This window comes from Erythrolamprus reginae, chromosome 3, assembly GCF_031021105.1.
Source record: "Erythrolamprus reginae isolate rEryReg1 chromosome 3, rEryReg1.hap1, whole genome shotgun sequence".
NCBI lineage: Eukaryota > Metazoa > Chordata > Lepidosauria > Squamata > Dipsadidae > Erythrolamprus > Erythrolamprus reginae.
Window position 1 is genome coordinate 5860733 of NC_091952.1, and position 22600 is coordinate 5883332.

A 22600-nucleotide genomic window follows, 5' to 3' on the forward strand; every position below is an offset into this window, starting at 1 on the left:
GTCACAAATTCCTCAAGCAGAAAAGACTCTTCACGCTCTAAATCAGAGGTCTTCCAAACTTGGCAACTTTAAGACTTTAAGACTTGTGGACTTCAACTCCCAGAATTCTGGGAGTTGAAGTCCACAAGTTTTAAAGTTGCCATGTTTGGAGAGCCCTGCTCAAAAAAATCTCAATCCATGTCGACCTCTTTGAAAACATAGCTAGTAGGCCAGGGCAAGGCAAGGAGGAGCTTCAACAAGACGCCTTCCCTCTTTAGAGAAAAATGAGCTTAAGGTCCAGAGACAATATTTAGCTGAGATCTCGTTGGCCACTCTCTGGCCAAGCCCCTTTCCTGCTGTGCGATGCCAATGACCACAAGTCACACCCAATGCCTCTGCTGTCCCGTGGTCCTTAAACCTGGGAAAAGAGAGAGAGAAAGGGGGAGAGACTTTGGAAAATAACAATAGCGTCTAGACTTATAGACCACCGCTTCAGGGCGCTTTACAGCTCTCTCTAAGCGGTCATCTAGGTTGGATTCACGCCGTTCAGTCAAAAAGCCACATTGGGTTTGAGGTTTGATAGGGCGACACGTCATGCTTTTTCTTTGGGGTGGTTATTTTCGTTTCGTTTTCTCTTTTGTTCTCTTTAAACTGAAATCATTCCCTTTCCTGTAAATCAACCAAGAAGGTCTCTCAGTCGAAACTATCAACTATTAAAACCTAGAAGATTGACGTCAGAAGAAGACCTCATGGTCCATCTACTCTGCCCTTATACTATCCAGTCGTAACCTTCCTCACCAAGAAAGCAGGGGCCTCGTAAGATATATTTTTTTAAAATTCCCCCCCTCCCAGGTAAACATCCAGGAAGTAGAAGAAGAAGAAAGAAGAAACCACCCAAAATTGCGGCTCGGATGTGTGCGTACCACCACCGCCACCCCTTTTGCAAATAGAAAGTTGCTTTTTTCTGTTTGCAGTGTGGACTTTTTTCTGGGTGTGTGAGATAGGCCTTGATAGGGGAAAAGTCCTCTTTTACCAGTTTTCTTTTCTGGGGGGGGGGGGGGGGGGGGGGCGGAAGGAGGGCTTGGGGGCAGGGGGCGAATAATCGGACCGATGGGGGTTCATAGAGAAGCAGCCTTTCGCAACGCGGCCAAACACCTCGCCAAAGCGTTCCCCTTCGTTCTTGTGCGTTAAGTGGTTTGCGCTTTGTTCCGAACAGCCCAAAGGAAAAAAAAAATAGCTGATTTGATGGATGCTATGCTCAAGGTTCAACTAGTTGGCTAGTCGGCTGGGAGACCTCTATGAACCTCCACGTTAAGAGTTACAGAGAGGAGAAAGACATGGAGCTCGTACACCGGAGGGCAGGAGGAAAGAGTAGGGGGGGGAACGAAAACGGAGGAAACGGATGTTGCCCTGTCTAGACAAAAAATATATACTGTATATATATTAAAAAAAAGAGAGAAGAAGTTGGGATCGTTGGGTTAGTTATTAGGAAGCAGGTGCCCGATGTGTAGAAAAGCCACTTATCCAGAAATCTCTTCCCGTTGTTCCTTGTTTCGGCGGACTTCGGCTGCGTGCAGTTCCTGAAAAAAACATAGTGATGACAAGTGTAAACATGGCATGAAGTTTTTCAAGATAAGCACCTCGGTGGCAGGGATCCAACTAGCATCTAAGTTTAAACTAACATCTAAGTTGCTAAATCCACAGTGACTGAATTGAAACATGCCTGGGATAAACATAAACATTTAAATATGTGAAAGGGTTAAATAAGGTTCAGGAAGGAAGTGTTTTTCATAGGAAAGTGAACCCAAGAACAAGGGGACACAATCTGAAGTTAGTTGGGGGAAAGATCAAAAGCAACATGAGAAAATATTATTTTACTGAAAGAGTAGTAGATCCTTGGAACAAACTTCCAGCAGACATGGTTGGTAAATCCACAGTAACTGAATTTAAACATGCCTGGGATAAACATATATCCATCCTAAGATAAAATACAGGAAATAGTATAAGGGCAGACTAGATGGACCATGAGGTCTTTTTCTGCTGTCAAACTTCTATGTTTCTATGTTTCTAAATCAGAGTCCAAGGAAAATACTTCCTCAAAGTTCCAATTTATTCCTTTTTTTCTTTGGGGGGTATAATTTTTTTTAAAAAAATTTCTCCACCTTAAGATAAAACATATGTAAATAACAAAACACAATACCAATATCCAACCGCATACATGTGCCAAATTCCCATATCATTAATGTGCTTTAATCAGTTTCTTTACTTTCTACCTTCCCTCTCCCCTCCCATAACTCCATCTCTCCAACATTATAAGTAATACAGTGGTGCCTCTACTTATGAACTTAATTCGTTCCGTGACCAGGTTCTTAAGTAGAAATGTTTGTAAGAAGAAGCAATTTTTCCCATAGGAATCAATGTAAAAGCAAATAATGCATGCAATTGGGGAAACCATAGGGAGAGTGGAGGCCTTGTTTCCTCCCAGGAGATTCCTAGAGAGGCCCCATGGAGGTTTCTCCCCACTTTTTCCGGCCCTGTTTCCTCCCAGGAGATTCCTAGAGAGGCCCCACGGAGGCTTCCCCCCGCCTTTTCTGGCCCTGTTTCTTCCCAGGAGATTCCTAGAGAGGTCCCACAAAGGCTTCTCTCCACCTTTTCCTGCCCTATTTCCTCCCAGGAGATTCCCTAGAGAGGCCCCATGGAGGCTTCTCCCCGCCTTTTCTGGCCCTGTTTTCCTCCCAGGAGATTCCTAGAGAGGCCCCACAGAGGCTTCCCCTCGCCTTTTCTGGCCCTGTTTCTTCCCAGGAGATTCCTAGAGAGGTCCCACAAAGGCTTCTCTCCACCTTTTCCTGCCCTATTTCCTCCCAGGAGATTCCTAGAGAGGCCCCACGGAGGCTTCCCCCCGCCTTTTCTGGCCCTGTTTCCTCCCAGGAGATTCCTAGAGAGGCCCCATGGAGGCTTCCCCCTGCCTTTTCCGGTTACAGTTTCAAAGGCTTGGGTTTGTAAATGGAAAATGGTTCTTGAGGGAGAGGCAAAAAAATCCTAAACACCCAGTTCTTATCTAGAAAAGTTTGTAAGTAGAGGCGTTCTTAGGTAGAGGTACCACTGTATTAAATTTGAAAACAAAAACAAAGAAAAAGAGACAAACCCCCCAAATATATCCTCAGTATCTAACATTCTATAAATCCCATATTCATCATTATTTACCGAGAAAGAGGGAAAAAATCCCTCTCACTCCAACGTTTAACTGATTCCCCAATGAAAATAGTTTTCCCATGTAAAATAATGTGAAAACATGAACTATCTTAAATTTGTGTTACATTAGCAACTAGTGTTGCCAGCATTTCTTTTTTTTCATCTGGGTGTCTACCTGATTACAGTACTTTGAAAAAAAAATTATTAATAGAAACATAGAGGTCTGACGGCAGAAAAAGACTTCATGGTCCATCTAGTCTGCCCTTATACTATTTTCTGTATTTTATCTTAGGATGGATATATGTTTATCCCAGGCATGTTTAAATTCAGTTACTGTGGATTTATCTACCACGTCTGCTGGAAGTTTGTTCCAAGGATCTACTACTCTTTCAATAAAATAATATTTTCTCATGTTGCTTTTGATCTTTCCCCCCAACTAACTTCAGATTGTGTCCCCTTGTTCTTGTGTTCACTTTCCTATTAAAAACACTTCCCTCCTGGACCTTATTTAACCCTTATATATTTTAGATATTTTTAACTTCCGTCCATTCATAAATTTCCCCCCAGATTCTATAATATTCCTGAATCTTCTTTATATTTAAGTCCTAAAGTAAGTCTATTCATTTCAGCACAATCCATAATCTTTCTTCTTATTTCTCTTTCTGTAAAGTTCCAGATTTATTCTTAGAGTTATGTTGACACATCTCTGGGAAAACCCGGATTGGATTCCCCCAGGATTTCTACTTCCTTGTTTGAATTCATTCACCTTTCCCACACTCACAAATGCGTCACACGGACCACTAATCTTCTGCCACCAGGTCCGTACATAGTGATAGGTTCCTACGGGTATGGTCAGGTATGCAGAACCAGTAGAAATTTTTTGAATTTTTTCCTTTCTGGGCATGTTTTTTCCCATCGCAGTAAATGAGGTTGAATGTGTATAATTTTAGAAGAGCTGTGTGTGTGTGTGTGTGTACATACACATACAATTTATATAGTAGATAATGTATATTTTTGTGTGCCTGTGTGTAATATGTATGTACCCATACGGCATATATACATAAAAATATAGAAACATAGAAGTCTGACGGCAGAAAAAGACCTCATGGTCCATCTAGTCTGCCCTTATACTATTTTCTGTATTTTATCTTAGGATGGATATATGTTTATCCCAGGCATGTTTAAATTCAATTACTGTGGATTTACCAACCACATCTGCTGGAAGTTTGTTCCAAGGATCTACTACTCTTTCAGTGAAATAACATTTCCTCACGTTGCTTTTGATCTTTCCCCCAACTAACTTCAGATTGTGCCCCCTTGTTCTTGTGTTCACTTTCCTATTAAAAACACTTCCCTCCTGAACCTTATTTAACCCTTTCACATATTTAAATGTTTCGATCATGTCCCCCCTTTTCCTTCTGTCCTCCAGACTATACAGATTGAGTTCATGAAGTCTTTCCTGATACGTTTTATGCTTAAGACCTTCCAGAATTAAATAGTATATTTTAGATGTTCAGTAATAGTAAATAGAGAGGGAAATTGTGTCTCTTTGAGGCCAGGAGAGGCCAGGCACCCTAACCCTGACCCAAACCCTTGACGTGAGTGACGTCAAGTTGGCCACCTTTAAGCCAGTCACATGACCTTTAAGCCACCCCCGGTCAAATGATTGTCAAGCCACTCCCACCTGATCACATTAGCAGCAAGCCACACCCACAAAATAAGTCACAGCAACAGTGTGGTAGTAAACATTTTTTCAGCCCTTCATTGTCCATGCACGCTCATCTTCTTCCGGCCAGGTACTGACAAAAGATGACCTTGAAACTCTAAAAGGAATTTATTTTGTCTACCTCTAACTCTTCAGGCAGCTGTCCCTCCCCATTTCCCACAGCAAGAAACATTCTAAAAGGACATAGCATAATGTGGCAGGCCAAAACCTCCAAGTATTCTGGCTTCGGCCTGACAATTTCCCATTCTGGACCAACATTATAGGCAGTCCTTCATGTATGACCCTAATCGAGCCCAACATTTTTGTTGCTAAGCAAGTGAATTTTGCCCCATTTCCTTGCCACAGTTGTGTTGTGGCTCGACAGCAGCCCTATGCAGCTCGTAGTGCAGTGGTTCTCAACCTTTCTAATGCCGCGACCCCTTAATACAGTCCCTCATGTTGTGGTGACCCCCAACCATAAGTCTAGCGCCAATTCTCCCAACAGAGCTTTAAGCTGATTGGCAGGAAGGTCAGGGGGACACACCCACTGTAAACGCCTGATTGGTCGGATTGTAAAAATATGTTCCAAGGCGCCAGAATAGAACCTTTAGTTCCTAACACCAGGGGAAATTTGTCTTTTCCTATAATTTTAGGCGACCCCTGTAAAACAGTCATTTGACACCTCCAAAGTGGTTGAGAACAAAGTGGTTGAGAACAACTAAGCATTTTACAGAGTTCGCATACTTTCCCCCAACAATCTGGGTCTTCATTTTACCCACCTCGGAAGGCTGAGTCAACCCTGAACTGGTGAGAATTGAACTGCCAAATTGCAGTTGGCAGAAGTCACCTGCAGTACCGCACTCTAACAACTGCGCCACTGTGGCTCATATATTGCTGTGATTTAATCTTTTGTCATTGTTCTTGTGCATATAATCCAGATTATCTCAGCGACCGCCTTCTGATGCACGAATCCCAGCGACCAGTTAGGTCCCACAGAGTGGGTCTTCTCCGGGTCTCGTCAACCAAACAATGCCGCTTGGAGGGACCCAGGGGAAGAGCCTTCTCTGTGGCAGCTCCGGCCCTCTGGAACCAACTCCCCCCAGAGATTAGAATTGCCCCCACCCTCCTGGCCTTTCGTAAGCTACTTAAAACCCACCTCTGCCGCCAGGCATGGGGGAATTGGGATACACTTTCCCCCTAGGCCCTTACAATTTTATGCATGGTATGTCTGTATGTCTGTTTGGTTTTTATTATAATGGGTTTTTAATTGTTCTTAGTATTGGATTATTATTGTATGCTGTCTTGTTATTGCTGTTAGCCGCCCCGAGTTTTCGGAGAGGGGCGGCATACAAATCCAATAAATAAATAAATAAATTACCCGCAACTCCACAATGGGGGGCAGCTCAGAGTCAAAAATATGACCTGCAAGAGCCTCGGTGGTGCAGTGGTTAGAGTGCGGTACTGCAAGCTACTTCTGCTGCTCACCAGCTGGCAGCAGTTTGGCAGATGGAATCTCAGTAGGCTCCAGGTTGACTCAGAATTCCATCCTTCCAAGGTCAGTCAAATGAGGACCCAGATTGTTGGGGGCAAATAGGCTGACTCTTTATAAACCGCTTAGAGAGGGCTGTAAAAGCACTGTTGTTTTGGTTAGCTCTGGCCCTGCACCTGCACCAAGGACTGTGGATGTGGGGGAGACATCCACATGCTGCAGGCCTGTTTTGCCCCTGGTGGAATCTGCTGATGAAGGCTCCTCGGACCAAGAAGACATGAGTGACAGGGAGGAGGAGAGTGTGGCAGACAGCTCAGAAGGAGATCAATTATCTAGCTCCTCCTTGGATTCAGAACAAGAGTTAATGATACAGCCACGCAGGCGGAGAGCAATGCATAGGCAGCAACAACTGAGAGATTATTATCAAAGAAAATGAGGCCACCTGTGGTTGGGTGGGGCTGTGGTCATTAGTGAGGCTGCTATAAAGAGCAGCCTGTGGGTTTGGCCATTGTGGAGGATTATCTGATCGTTGTGTTTCGTGACTGCTTTGCTGACTTTGACTTTTTGTGTGCTGATTTTTCCCCGCTTTGAAACTAAACCAGGGCAAAGTGTGTTTCACTTTGTGAAAGAAGAAGGACTGTGAATTGTCTCACAGCTGCAAGCTAAGTATCTCAGAACTGATAAGGGACTTGTACAAATTACCAGTTTGTTTGGAGACCAGTGCTCTTTGCTATACCAAAAGAGGGCTTAGGTTAAGTGAATTTTCATTATAAAGAACATTGTTTTGAATTTTCAAACGTGTGTGTGTCTGAAATTTGTACCTGTGAATTTTTGGGAGGAGTCGACCAGAGAGCCCGACAGAACAACTGTGAAGCCGTATAGAAGTCTAAATGCTAATTTGCATTAAGGTGCAATTGACTAATTTGCCAAAGGTGCGCTTACCTTTTCGCGGAGTCGCTCCCGCAAGGCAGCTAGGTGAGCTTCACGGATCTCCTTGCTGAGCTCCATCTTGTAGTTGAGTTTCTCCTCAGCCAGCCGGCTGAAGTTGTTGTTCTCTTCCAGAGCCTTGTGCAACACTTCCCGCTCGTGTTCGCGCTTCCCTGCAAGCTGCTTCAGCACCTGCGCTTCCTGGCTCTGGAAGAAAACCCATCAAACTATGAAGGCCTGCATGGCATCGGACCAGATGACTTGTGGGGCCGCCTTCTGCCCTATGAGTCCCAGCGACCAGCTAGGTCCCACAGAGTCGGCCTTCTCCAGGTCCCATCAGCCAGACCATGTTGCTTGGTGGGGCCTTCTTTGTGGGGGCTCCGGCCCTCTGGAATCATACTACACATAAATCTTACCAGTCAACAAGGGACTGCATCAATTACCCCATTCCTGGCAACATAGATAGGTCTTCAGAGTCTTGCGGAAGGCAAGGAGGGTGGGGGCAGTTCGAATCTCCGGAGAGAGTTGATTCCAGAGGGCCGGGGCCGCCACAGAGAAGGCTCTTCCCCTGGGTCCTGCCAGACAACATTGCTTAGTTGACGGGACCCGGAGAAGGCCAACTCTGTGGGACCTAGTCGGCTGCTGGGATTCGGGTTAGTTCCTAATACCAGGGGAAATTTGTCTTTCCCTCCAAGGTCTTAGCTGCAACCAGGGAATTGTGAGAATATGCCTGAAGATAAATTTGTATCAGCCAGAAAAGCCTGAATTATGATAGACTTGAATCCTTGAATACAGCTCATCTGTCTGGAACCCACACCGCCTTTCAGACATTAGAAAGCATCCAGAGATACTCTACTAAAAGAGCCCTCCACTCCTCTACTTGAAACAGAATGCAACCAGACTTACAATCCTAGGTTTAGAAAGCTTAGAACTATGTCGCCTTCAACACGACCTAAGCATAGCCCATAAAATCATCTGCTACAATGTCCTTCCTGTCAATGACTACTTCAGCTTCAACCACAACAACACACAAGGCCCATAATAGATATAAACTCAAAGTAAATGGCTCCAAACTCAACTGAAGAAAATATGACTTCAGCAACCGAGTTGTTACTGGAACTCAATACCTGACTCTGTAGTTGTTGTGGTTAGCTCTGGCCCAGCTCCTGCCCCAAGGACTGTGGGTGTGGGGGAGACATCCACATGCTGCAGGCCTGTTTTGCCCCCGGTGGAATCTGATGAGGAAGGCTCCTCTGACCAAGAAGACATGAGTGACAGGGAGGAGGAGAGTGTGGCAGACAGCTCAGAAGGAGATCAATTATCTAGCTCCTCCTTGGATTCGGAACAAGAGTTAATGATACAGCCACACATGTGGAGAGCGATGCATAGGCAACAACAACTGAGAGATGATTATCAAAGAAAATGAGGCCACCCGTGGTTGGGTGGGGCTGTGGTAATTAGTGAGGCTGGTATAAAGAGCAGCCTGTGGGTTTGGCCATTGTGGAGGATTATCTGATCGCTGTGTTTCATGACTGCTTTACTGACTTTGACCTTTTGTGTGCTGATTTTTCCCCGCTTTCAAACTAAAGCAGGGCAAAGTGTGTTTCACTTTGTGAAAGAAGAAGGACTGTGAATTACCTCACAGCTGCAAGCTAAGTATCACAGAACTGATAAGGGACTTGTACAAATTACCAGTTTGTTTGGAGACGAGGGCTCTTTGCTATACCAAAAGAGAACTTAGTTTAAGTGACTTTTCATTATAAAGAACATTGTTTTGAATTTTCAAACGTGTGTGTGTCTGAAATTTGTACCTGTGAGTTTTTGGGAGGCGTCTGCCAGAGAGCCCGACAGAACAGTAGTATCATCACCTAACCCCCAAAACCTTTACCTTTAGACTGTCCATTGTTGATCTTTCCCAATTCCTAAGAGGTCAGTAAGGGGCTTACAGCATGCCTACCATCCCTGCCCTAATGTTTCTCTATTATTAGTACCAACATCATGCATATAAACAGCGTTATTTCCTTGTATGCTCCCAACACATACTTGACAAATAAAATAAATACTTACCTTCCTCCTCTCTTCGGCAGCTTCCAATCGCTTCTGCAGCTCCTCCAGGGACAGGTCCCTCTTCTTGGGGGGAGAGGAGAGGACGGGGCTGTCCGGAGACAGGTCAGAGGGGGACTTCAAAATCACTTCGAAGCTTTGGCCAGAAGCCCTCTTGTCCAATTGCTTGACCTCCATATCTGAGGAAGCGAAGAGAATTACGGGTCAGATTTACTGAGAGGTATTGTGGCAATGTTTCTAGTCCTTATTAATCAATAGATTTATTCTTCCCTCACCATCCTCATTTAGGTGTCTCTCCATCCAGTCAAGAACCCATCACCAAAGTATTTAAGTGTTTCTTTCTCCATAAACCACGAACCCAAATCAGTTAGTTGAAAATGTCCAAAGATATTTCACCAGAAGAGCCCTTCACTCCTCCACTCGAAACAGAATATCCTACGAAAATAGACTAACTATCCTGGGCCTAGAAAGCCTAGAACTACGGCGCCTAAAACACGATTTGAGTATTGCCCACAAGATCATATGCTGCAACGTCCTACCGGTCAATGACTACTTCAGCTTCAACCGCAATAACACAATAGATTCAAACTTAATACGAATCGCTCCAAACTTGACTGTAAAAAATATGATTTCAACAATTGAGTTATCAAAGCGTGGAACTCATTACCGGACTCAATTGTGTCAACCCCTAACCCCCAATACTTCTCCCTTAGACTCTCCACGATTGACCTCTCCAGGTTCCTAAGAGGCCAGTAAGGGGCGTACATAAGTGCACTGGTGTGCCTTTCGTCCCCTGTCCAATTGTCTTTCCTTTCTTTCATCTATCATATATACTGTATTCTCTTCCTTTCATATATCCTCTCCTCTAAGTTCACTTTTACCCTTATATATATTACCACATGTCTATTTTTCTCCCTATGTATTTGTGTTTTGGACAAATGAATAAATAAATAAAATAAATAATAACTTTGTTTTTAACACTCAGCAGGAACTGATTAAATTTACATTGATTTTTTTTAAAGCTACCTTTGAATAAATATGCTGTCGAATTATTGTTGAATGATGGATCCAGGGTTGGCTGTGATGGATCTAACAGACCACTGACAAATAGTTCAAACCCGGTTAAAAAGTAAGCCATCTTTTGCTAAATCTAGCAAGGTTTATCATAAAACTGGATAGGTGGCCATTAACCATTGTTCAGTATTTCTAACAGCTGATGTTTTGTGAAAGCAACTTATGATTCAGGTGGAACCTCACTAAAGTATTTAAATGTGTGTTTCTCCATAAACCATGAACCCAATTCAGTTACTTGAATAGTTAACTTCGTTCTGATCACTCAGCAGGAGATTCCAAGGATCTACTCCTCTTTCAGTAAAATAATATTTTCTCATGTTGCTCTTGATCTTTCCCCCAACTAACTTCAGATTGTGTCCCCTTGTTCTTGGATTCAGTTTCCTATTAAAAAAAACCCTCCTGGACCTTATTTAAGCCTTTAACCTATTTAAATGTTTCAATCATGTCCCCCCTTTTCTTTCTGTCCTCCAGACTATACAGATTGAGTTCATGAAGTCTTTCCTGGTAGAATTAAGTTCGTAAGTAGAGGTACCACTGTATAGGATAGTAGTAATTTGTATAGACATAAGTAAAAAATAATGATAAAAGAAGACAATAGGGCAGTAGGACAGGGACAGTAGGCATAGTGGTGCACTTATGCACACCCCTTACAGATCTCTTAGAAGCATTCTAGACTGTGATGGGTGTTTTTGTAACCACCCGTAGTCACCTTTCTCTCAAGGCTATTACCTGGCTCTTTCCTCACAGGGCTTAATCATCTTCATTACCTTTTTTCTAAATCCGTGCTTTGAATTTCTCGTTAAAAGCTCTGCTGAAAAGCAGATCCAGGACTTGGGATGGAATCCAAACAAAAATAGTGGAACAATAAGTTCCCGCAAGTTGAAAATGAGATTCCTGTTGATGCCGCTTAAATTGCCACTTACATCACCCTGCTGACTCACCTGCTTTCTCAGTCAACTCTTAAGTGGTCCTAACCTTATTTATTTATTTATTATTAGATTTGTATGCCGCCTGTCTCCGTAGACTCGGGGCGGCATACAAATAGTTATGGCTACGTAGACTTATGGCCACAATTGAGCCCAAAATGTGTGCTGCTAAACAAATCAGTTGTTAAGCAAGTTTTGCTTCTTTTTATGATCTTTCTTGCCACGGTTGTTAAGTGAATCAGTGCAGTTGCTATGTTGGGACACACTGTTGTTAAGTCAATGGCTTCCCCATTGACTTTGCTTGTCGGAGCGTCACAAAAGGGGATCCCACGACCCACCCTGGACACTGTGACGGCCATAAATATGTGTCAGTTGCCAAGCGTTTGAATTTTGATCACATGATAGGCTACAAAAATGGTGGAAGGTCTTAAGCATAAAACGTATCAGGAAAGACGAACTGAACTCAATCTGTATAGTCTGGAGGACAGAAGGAAAAAGGGGGGGGGGGACATGGCTCATAACATGAGCCAGGGTGGCGCAGCAGGTAGAGTGCTGTACTGCAGGCCACTGAAGCTGACTGTAGATCTGTAGGTGAGCGGTTCAAATCTCATCACCGGCTCAAGGTTGACTCAGCCTTCCATCCTTCCGAGGTGGGTAAAATGAGGACCTGGATTGTGGGGGCCATAGGCTGGCTCTGTTAAAAAGTGCTATTGCTAACATGTTGTAAGCTGCCCTGAGTCTAAGGAGAAGGGCGGCATAAAAATCAAATAAATAAATAAATAAATAAATAAATAAATAAATAAATGAGACATTTAAATATGTGAAAGGGTTAAATAAGGTTCAGGAGGGAAGAACCGTTGCACTTACCTGAACGGTCTTCTCGCTGCACTGCAAGGAGAGTCCAACATGGGTTAATCTACAGCCTATTGGAAGGGACTGAGTTAAAAATTAGCATAAATAACCGGTCCAACCCCCATGTTGCCCTCTCTGGGTCAGTCTTATAATAAAACGAAGTCATAGTGCTAGAAAAACAAGGAAACTTTATTCAACTGATTCAACAGAATCCAAACTCAACTATGAATCGTCTAGTGACCCTGGGCCCGTTAGCCGGGTGGGTTTGGACTCTCCTTGCAGTGCAGCGAGAAGACCATTCAGGTAAGTGCAACGGTTCTTCTCCACTTGCACTGCTTCGGAGAGTCCAACATGGGATATACCCAAGCTTTAAACCATTAGGGAGGGAGAAGGCTGGACCAGGGGCGCAGACTCGGTGCAAACTCTCTGCAACACTCTGCATCCAAAGGCCGCTTCAGCTGAAGCGAAACTGTCCAAACGGTAGTGCTTGATAAACGTGTTGGGGGCAGTCCAGGTTGCTGCCCTACAGATATCTTCAAGGGGGGCCTGTGTCGCCCAGGCCGCTGATGTGGCTGCACTTCTTGTAGAGTGGGCCGTGATACCTCTAGGTATTGGTGCAGACCTTGATTTATATGCTATGGCGATGCAGGAGCGTATCCAACAACTGACAGTCTTAGAGGATACTTTATTCCCCATGGATGCCGGGAAGTAGGAAACGAACAGGGCCTCTGTTTTCCGGAAGGAACCTGTCCGTCTTATGTATATTTTGATGGCACGACGGACATCAATCTTGTGCCACTTTAGTTCCAGTGGATGTGACCCTTTGGCACAAAAATCCGGAAGGATGATGTCTTGTGACCTGTGGAAGACAGTGTTTACTTTTGGTAAAAAGGTAGGATCAGGCCTCAGGACTACATTGTTTGTATGAAAAATGCATAAGTCCGGTCTGATTGACAAGGCCGCGAGTTCGGATACTCGCCTCGCTGATGTGATTGCTGTTAAGAAGGCCGTTTTAAACGATAAGAGATGAAGTGGAATATCTCTTAGAGGTTCGAAGGGAGGTTCTGTCAAGGCCTGTAGGACCAGAGGTAAGTCCCATGTAGGGAATCTGTGAATGGTGGGGGGTCTGATGTTCGATGCCCCCCTGATAAAATCCCGAATCCATGGGTGTTGTGAAATTGGGCGAGAAAAGTCCATTTTAAGGATTGTGGCTATAGCTGCCGTTTGCCTGCGAAGCGTGTTGGGTGACAGTCCTTTGTCCAACCCAGCTTGTAAGAATTCTAGGATCTGGATTACGGATGGGTCCTGTGGGTCCTGATGACGGTTTCTACAAAATAAACAGTATGCCCTCCATGTGGCCTGATAAATGCGGGTCGTGGAGGGTCGGCGAGCTGCCTGCATAGTATTTATTACTTTGTCCGGTAGTTGTTCTCTCCTCAATCTCTCCCCCTCAAGTGCCACACGGCAAGACTCCACCACTGAGGGTCTGGGTGGTAAATCGACCCCTGTGTCAGGACCACCTTGTGGTGTGGGATTCGCCAGGGGGGAGAAATTGAAAGACCCATCAAGTCTGCGAACCAAGGCCTCCTGGGCCAGAATGGGGCCACCAAGAGGATTTCCGCTTGTTCTTGCAGCAGTTTGTTGACTACCCTTGGGATCAGACAGACTGGGGGAAAGGCATATAGCAGACCCTCCGGCCACTGGCATGACAGGGCATTGATCTGCTCTGCTCCCGGCGAGGGGAACCTTGAAAAGAACCTGGGCAATTGGTTGTTGTGATGGGTGGCAAACAAATCCACCTGTGGTGTCCCGTATTTGTGAATGATCTCCATGAACAGATCGTTGCCCAGGCTCCACTCCGCCGGATTTATGGTGGTCCGGCTGAGCCAGTCTGCTTGAAGATTTGAGATGCCGGATATGTGTTCCGCCCTCAAGGATGATAGGTGTCGTTCCGCCCATTTGAACAGGGACTGTGATTCCCTCATCAGGCGACCCGATCTTGTGCCGCCCTGATGGTTGATGTGCGCCCTTGTCGCCACATTGTCTGTGAGGATCAATACGTTCTGACCTCTGACCTGTGCAGTGAAATGTCTGAGAGCCAGGTGAACGGCTCTGAGCTCCAGGTAATTGATGTTTGGGCATGTGAGCTCCTCTTCGGTCCAAAGGCCCTGGGCCACTCCCACCTCGGAGTGCGCTCCCCAGCCCGAGAGGCTCGCGTCCGTTGTTATGGTCATCTCCTGTTGTGGCAGGAACGGTGATCCTTGCGTGAGGGCTGATGACTTCCACCAAGGAAGTGATTTCCTTACTTCGTGCGAAATTGTCACTGATGCGGACGAGTGACTCGTTCTGTTCCTCTGAAAGGGAATGAGGAACCATTGCAGAGGCCTGGCATGGAGCCTGGCCCAAGGTAGAATGTCTATACAAGATATGAGTACCCCCAACAGTTGAGAGAGGAAGGCTAAGGTCGGAGAACGGTTGCGTTGTAGCTGTGTGACCAAGGTTTTGACCTTGGCTTGTCGTTCTGCTGAAAGGAAGACCATGCCAATTGTGGTGTCTATGTTGGTGCCTAGGTGAGGTAGGTACCTTGTTGGTGTAAAGTGGCTCTTTTGATGATTGATGGAGAAACCGAGGTGTTCTAGTGTCCTCATGGTTTCTGTTAGGTCGTGGTGAGCCCGTCCAGGACTTTTGGACAGGATGATGATATCGTCCAGATACGCCATGAGGCGTAGTGGACGAGACCTGAGATGAGCTGTAAGTATGTCCAGTAACTTTGTGAATGTCCTGGGTGCAGATGATAGGCCGAAAGGCATGGCCTTGTACTGGAAATGCTGGTTGTCGAGGCAAAACCGAAGGTATTGCCTGTAATCCTGATGTACTGGGATATGCAGGTAGGCCTCTTTGAGGTCTATCGAAGTTAACCAATCCCCTTGGCGAATTGCTGCTAATATTGTCTTTAGGGAATGCATCTTGAAACGCCGATATTTGAGGTATATGTTTAGTTGTTTCAAGTTTAGAATGAGGCGGCAACCACCGGAGGCCTTGGGTACTATGAACACGATTGAATAGTATCCCCGCCCCTCCTGATGGGACGGGACCCTTTCGATGGTGCCTATCTGGAGGAGGTGGTTGATCTCGTGATACAGAAGGTTGTTCTTGAGGTTGTTGAGGGTTGTTGGGCATTGCAGGAACCTGCTGGGAGGTTCCTGAATAAATTCCAAAGTGAGACCCTGAGCTATAGTTCTTAGAGCCCAAGAGTCTGTAGATATGGCTTCCCAAGAGGCGGTGAAGTGTTGTAGCCGTCCTCCTATAGGAAAGTTCTCGATGGAGTCATTTGTTCCTTCTATAACCTCCTCTGCTGGAGCCTCTGTATGGTCTCCTTGATTGTTGGAATTGTTTATTCCGGTCTCCAAAGCCACCCCTGTCTGTTCTGTACGAAGTTTGAGAGTATGACCCCTGAGTGTATGACCTTCCAACCTGGGGTGCATTGGAGGAGGCCTCTGCCCGAAAGGGTGGACGTCTGAAGTATGGTGCGGTCCGTCTGTCTTGCCTCCTATAGGTTCTGGGTAAGACCTTCTTCTTGTCTTTATCCTCTATGAGGACCTTGTCAAGAGATTCACCAAACAATTTAGCACCGTCAAATGGGGCTGAAGCCAGACGCCATTTGGACTTGGCGTCAGCTTGCCATGTCCGGAGCCAGAGTAAGCGTCGAGCCGACTGATTTGCTGCTAGAGCCCGTGAAGAAAAGCGGGATGCCGATAAAGTGGCGTCCGCGGAGAACTCTGCTGCCGCTAATAGCTTGTTGAGGTCTTGCCTCAAGCGGCCATCTTCCGGTCCTAATCTCGTGAGCATGTCTTGCAGCCAAAGGACCGACGCTCGGTTAAAAAATGAAGCAGCTGAGGCTGCTTTGAGGGCCCATGCATTCATTTGATGGGCCTTTTTGATTATGCTCTCGGCCCTCCGGTCTTCTGGTCGTAGGCCGTCTGCCACCTCTGATGGCACGAGCGCATTAGAAACAAGAGCCGCTACAGGGGCATCGACAGATGGGAATTCTAGTAAATTCTCCAATTCTGGTTCAAATGCATAGAATTTCCTTTCTGAGACTGTTGGGCCTAGAGCACCCGCTGGGTATTGCCAGGGTCTTTTAACATTGTCCAAGAACAATTTGGGAGCAGGTATACAGTCTGCATCCCTCTGGGTTTCAGTAAGTACCCTTGAGGTCGGTTGAGTGGTCGCTGCCTGGTCAGCGGGCTTGCCAGGTGCATCTGAGGCGATAGTTAGCTTAGCCTTGTTCAAGAGCACACGAAAAATAGAGGGCCTAAAGAGGCCAGTATATGCCGGGGGTTCTGGAGGTACACCCTCATCCTCTGATAGGCCATCATCCGGATCCGAACCATGCTCCCTAAAGCCCATGTCCTCCTGAAAGGATTCGTGCGTGGGAGATGGGGGTGCCGGAGCTGCCCATATATTCCTCTGGACAGATGGAGAAGGGCGAGGCGAAGCAGGGGGGGCACTGGGCATGTGTTGTTGGGCCCCAGCCACTATGCCATGGGAATAGGCCGAAGCAATCATGTCCTGCAATGCAGGTGGCAGGCGTTGCCAGGTGTCTGGGGAGGATCTGAGGCCAGCTGCTGTCGGGGTGAATGAGGCAGTTGGCATTGGTTGAGATGCCATGTGCCATGCCGGGGAAGAAGAAGAAGAAGGCCTGGTAATTTCTGGCCTAGTTGGCTCTGCCACCTGGGATGCACCCCCAAACCTATCCGGTGACCAGTCCCGATCAGTTGCTGATCCCATGCCCTCCGGGAGCTCCGGGGGGGTAGTACCTGTTATAGGTGCATTTTGTGGCATGGCAGCTTGCTTCTGCGCCTCCAATTGCTCCTCCAGGGCTTTGATGCGCCTTTCAGCATCTCTCATTGCAGAGGAGGTTTGCGAAGATTTAGACTTGGGCTTGGAAGAGTGAGACTTCTCCTTAGCCTTTGTGATCGGGGCCTCAGCTGTCCCCTGTTGGGCTGGATCGGCCATGAGGATGATTATAAGGCTCCGTGAGACCAACAGGTAATTATAACTGCGTTTGAGCAATTTGGTCAGTATAAATGGCCGCCGCTATTATGTTCCGCCTCTTCCTGTTACACAGGACATCCGGGCGATATAATTGGGTAATCGGGCTGTCCGTCAACCCTCCAAAATGGCGGCCCGGAGCTAAGCCTCAAAATGGCGGCGCCCTGTGTTTGGCGCCTTTATTGTCATGGCCGCGCCCATTACAGCTGCCGTTACGAACGGTGATGATCTTTCTCGGGCTTCCTGGCTCGGCGCTCCGCTCGCCGGCTCGTTTCCCAGCCGTGGCTTTTCTTCCCTGGCGGGAAATTCAAATGTCCTCTTTTCGTCGTGTCCGGCTCCCGATGGTCGCTCCGAACAGAGGTATGGCCGCACAGGCCGGGGACCTCGTTCCTTGGGCGACGCCCGGTCCTTGGAGCTGTACCCTCGCAGGGAAGAGGCTCCGACCTGGGTGAAGAGAAGTGGGCATAGCTCCGCAGAACCAGGGGCCCAAACTGCCGAAATACATCGTCCAGTCTCTGAAAGACAAACAGAAAAAATTTTATGTTAGTGAATATCTTAATATGCTTTATAATAAAACAATAAAAACAGTAAAAAGTTAAGCAAATGTACAAGCTAAAACAACAAGACTACAAGAGTCATAGGAGGAAAAACTCATGAGTCCCTCCACTATGACTGAGTTTTTTAGACTGACCCAGAGAGGGCAACATGGGGGTTGGACCGGTTATTTATGCTAATTTTTAACTCAGTCCCTTCCAATAGGCTGTAGATTAACCCATGTTGGACTCTCCGAAGCAGTGCAAGTGGAGAAGTGTTTTTAATAGGAAAGTGAACACAAGAACAAGGGGACACAATCTGAAGTTATTTTGGGGAAAAGATCAGAAGCAACGTGAGGAAATACTATTTTATTGAAAGAGTAGTAGATGCTTGGAACAAACTTCCAGCAGACGTGGTTGGTCAATCCACAGGAACTGAATTTAAACATGCCTGGGATAAACATATATCCATCCTAAGATAAAATACAGGAAATAGTATAAGGGCAGACTAGATGGACCACGAGGTCTTTTTCTGCCATCAATCTTCTATGTTTCTATGACCACAGGCGGCAATGGTCAAAAGTTTTTTAAAAACATTTTTTTCTGTTTTAACTTCGAATAGTCACTACACAGACTGTCGTTAGTCAAGGACTACCTTTATGACGCTGCTTTCTTCTACCTTTCCCAAAGCTGAACAAGCATGTTTTTTTTGCCTTTTCTCAGGCTTAATGTGAGGCTAGTGGTGTGTCCTGGTTTCAAGAATGATGAAATCATGGTAGCAGTTACTGCAAGCTCTGGTTCTCTTAGACTGTGCGTGTGTATGCAATGCACACACACAAAATGGGTGTTTGTTGTGATGCTACGACAATGTTTGCATCACTCTGGCTCTCTCCCGTGTCCTCCCTGTGGATCTTCCCCACTCTAATAGGCTGTTGACATACCGTATTTTTCGGAGTATATGACGCATCGGAGTATAAGATGCACCTTAGTTTTTGGGGAGGAAAATAGGGGAAAGAATCTGCTTACCAGGTATTCATCTGGCTAGCGTCTTTAGTCTGGTCAGCTTCAGCACATTATTTTATCCCCTGGTTAGGGCTTTGAAAAAAACTTATTTGGGGAGATTAACAATGAAAGATAACACCTTTTAATATCTTTTTGAGTGACATAGGGGAAGGTTTGGTAGAGAAGGTTTGCCTATTTGCCAATGACTCTAAAGTGTGCAATAGGGTTGATATTCCTGGAGGGGTCTGTAATATGGCAAATGATTTAGCTTTACTAGATAAGTGGTCAAAGCAATGGAAACTGCAGTTTAATGTTTCCAAATGTAAAATAATGCACTTGGGCAAAAGGAATCTTCAATCTGAGTATTGTATTGGCAGCTCTGTGTGAGCAAAAACTTCAGAAGAGAAGGATTATGGGGTAGTGATTTCTGAGTCTGACAGTCTCAAAATGGGTGAACAGTGCAGTCAGGCAGTAGGGAAAGCAAGTAGAATGCTTGGCTGCATAGCTAGAGGTATAACAAGCAGGAAGAGGGATATTGTGATCCCGCTGTATAGAGCTCTGGTGAGACCACATTTGGAATACTGTGTTCAGTTCTGGAGACCTCATCCTCAAAAAGAGATTGATAAAATTGAAAGGGTCCAAAGACGGGCTACAAGAATGGTGGAAGGTCTTAAGCATAAAACATATCAGGAAAGACTTAATGAACTCAATCTGTATAGTCTGGAGGACAGAAGGGAAAGGGGGGACATGATCGAAACATTTAAATATGTGAAAGGGTTAAATAAGGTTCAGGAGGGAGGTGTTTTCAATAGGAAAGTGAACACAAGGACAAGGGGGCACAATCTGAGGCTAGTTGGGGGAAAGATCAGAAGCAACGTGAGAAAATATGATTTGACTGAGATGCTTGGAACAAACTTCCAGCAGACGTGGTTGGTAAATCCACAGGAACTGAATTTAAACATGCCTGGGATAAACATAGATCCATCCTAAGGTAAAATACAGGAAATAGTATAATGGCAGACTAGATGGACCACGAGGTCTTTTTCTGCCATCAATCTATGTTTCTTCTATGTTTCTAAGAGCTTGCAAGCTAGCAAGAGCTGGTAACATTGTCAGTACCTGATTAGGGCTGGAAAGAAACAGTCAGAGCAAGTAGAGCAATAAAAAATTCCATTTAATACACAAATCTGAAGCATGTGTAGGAGAGGGGCGGTTTCTATATGCAATATATAAATTTAAAACCCAACCAAATTAAGCTTGTAGCTAAGTGGCACATTTCTGCAGCACATTTGCAATTCTAAGCAAAGTTGTTGGTTGGTTGGGTTTTTTTTTTTTAAAAGATCTCACTGCCTTCCTTGGGAGTGAAAAAGAAAATTAGGATTGAGTCATATGGATATTTACATCACTCCATTACTCAGAATCGGGTGATTTGCAGGTGACTATACGAAGTGTTCTTTTGAAAACTTTCCTTGTTTTATTTACATCCTGCCTCGCTCAGCTTTTTTCTCCATGTGTCAGTTCTGCATCGTGATGAAGACACTGGCCTAGAAACAAGGAGGCGGTGAGATCTAGTACCGCCTTATGCATCTCAGCTGGTTGGTTGACTTTGGACCAACTGCTAGGGATTTATGAGTTCTAATCCAGCTGCAGGCGCAAAAGCCTTCTGGGTGACTTTGGATCAATCAACAGGAGATGGTTAGTTATAATAATAATAATAATAATAATAATAATAATAATAATAATAATAATAATAATTAATAATAATAATAATTAATAATAATAATAATTTATTGGACTTGTATGCCGCCCCTCTCCGAAGACTCGGGGTGGCTCACAACAATAATAAAACAATATAGCAGTAAAACAAATCCAATATTAAAAAACATATATAAAACCCCAGCAATTAAAACCATACAGAACATACATAACTGTCCTATTTTAGGCATGATAGCTATCTGGTGACTTTAGGCCAGGTACCAGGAACTGGTGAGTTGTAGTCCTGCCTTAGACACAAAAGGCAGTTGGGTGTCTGGACCAATTAAGAACATAAGAAGAGCCAATGCTGAATCAGGCCAAAGCCAATTGAGTCCAGCATTATGTGTCATACAGTGGCCCACCAATTGTCCCTGAGGATCTTTATTTATTACTTAGATTTGTATGCCGCCCCTCTCCGAAGACTCGGGGCGGCTCTTGAGCAGAAAGAGAAGGCAAGACCCTCCCTTTCCCTTGACCCCCAACAAATGGTACTCAAGGGAATACTTCCTGCCTCAACCAACATAGAGGCGGCACTTGGACATCCGTTTCAATAACCAGGAGTATATCATTTTACGTTCCACTATACGCATGAAAGCCAATGATTTTGGGCCAATTACTCTCTTTCAGTGTCAGAATTGTAATTGTAGGGAAAATATAGAAACATAGAAGTCTGACGGCAGAAAAAGACCTCATGGTCCATCTAGTCTGCCCTTATACTATTTTCTGTATTCTATCTTAGGATGGATATATGTTTATCCCAGGCATGTTTAAATTCAGTTACTGTGGATTTATCCACCACATCTGCTGGACGTTTGTTCCAAGGATCTACTACTTTTTCAGTAAAATAATATTTTCTCATGTTGCTCTTGATCTTTCCCCCAACTAACTTCAGATTGTGTCCCCTTGTTCTTGTGTTCGCTTTCCTATTAAAAACACTTCCCTCCTGGACCTTATTTAACCCTTTAACATATTTAAATGTTTTGATCCTGTCCCCCCTTTTCCTTCTGTCCTCCAGACTATGCAGATGGAGTTCATTCAGTCTTTCCTGATACGTTTTATGCTTAAGACCTTCCACCATTCTTGTAGCCCGTCTTCGGAAAACAGGAGGAAGAAGGAGTATGTTCATTTATTTATTTATTATTTATTTATTATTTGGATTTGTATGCCGCCCCTCTCCGAAGATTCGGGGCGGCTCACAACAAGTGAAAAACAATCCAATACAATCCAATTAATTAAAATATTATAAGTTTAAGAAAATCCCCTATACTAACATACACACATACAGGCATACCATATATAACTTCAACGTGCCCGGTGGGAGATGTTTAGTTTCCCCATGCCTGACGGCAAAGGTGGGTTTTGAGGAGTTTACGGAAGGCAGGAAGAGTAGGGGCAGTTCTGATCTCCGGGGGGAGTTGGTTCCAGAGGGCCGGTGCCGCCACAGAGAAGGCTCTCCCCCTGGGGCCCGCCAACCGGCATTGTTTAGTTGACGGGACCCGGAGGAGGCCCACTCTGTGGGACCGAATCGGTCACTGGGATTCGTGCGGCAGAAGGCGGTCTCGGAGATATTCTGGTCCAGTGCCATGAAGGGCTTTAAAGGTCATAACCAACACTTTGAATTGTGACCGGAAACTGATCGGCAGCCAATGCAGACTGCGGAGTGATGGTGAAACATGGGCATACCTGGGTAAGCCCATGACTGCTCTCGCAGCTGCATTCTGCACGATCTGAAGTTTCCGAACACTTTTCAAAGGTAGCCCCATGTAGAGAGCATTACAGTAGTCGAACCTCGAGGTGATGAGGGCATGAGTGACTGTGAGTAATGAGTCCCGGTCCAGATAGGGCCGCAACTGGTGCACCAGGCGAACCTGGGCAAACGCCCCCCTCGCCACAGCTGAAAGGTGGTTCTCTAATGTGAGCTGTGGATCGAGGAGGACGCCCAAGTTGCGGACCCTCTCTGAGGGGGTCAATGATTCCCCCCCCAGGGTAATGGACGGACAGATGGGATTGTCCTTGGGAGGCAAAACCCACAGCCACTCCGTCTTAT

The 22600-nt window shown here is 45.4% G+C and overlaps 1 protein-coding gene across 1 annotated transcript in view; it reads right to left on the bottom strand.

The window, feature by feature from the left end:
* Nucleotides 1-1499: 1499 nt before the first annotated feature.
* Nucleotides 1500-22600, bottom strand: part of STMN3 (stathmin 3) — a 51125-nt gene continuing 30024 nt past the window's right edge. The window contains exons 3-5 of the mRNA XM_070748763.1: nucleotides 9360-9535; nucleotides 7308-7499; nucleotides 1500-1559 (exon numbers count right to left, since the gene is read on the bottom strand). Coding sequence (XP_070604864.1) covers nucleotides 1500-1559; nucleotides 7308-7499; nucleotides 9360-9535 — 428 coding nt within the window. The remainder of the gene's footprint in view (nucleotides 1560-7307; nucleotides 7500-9359; nucleotides 9536-22600) is intronic.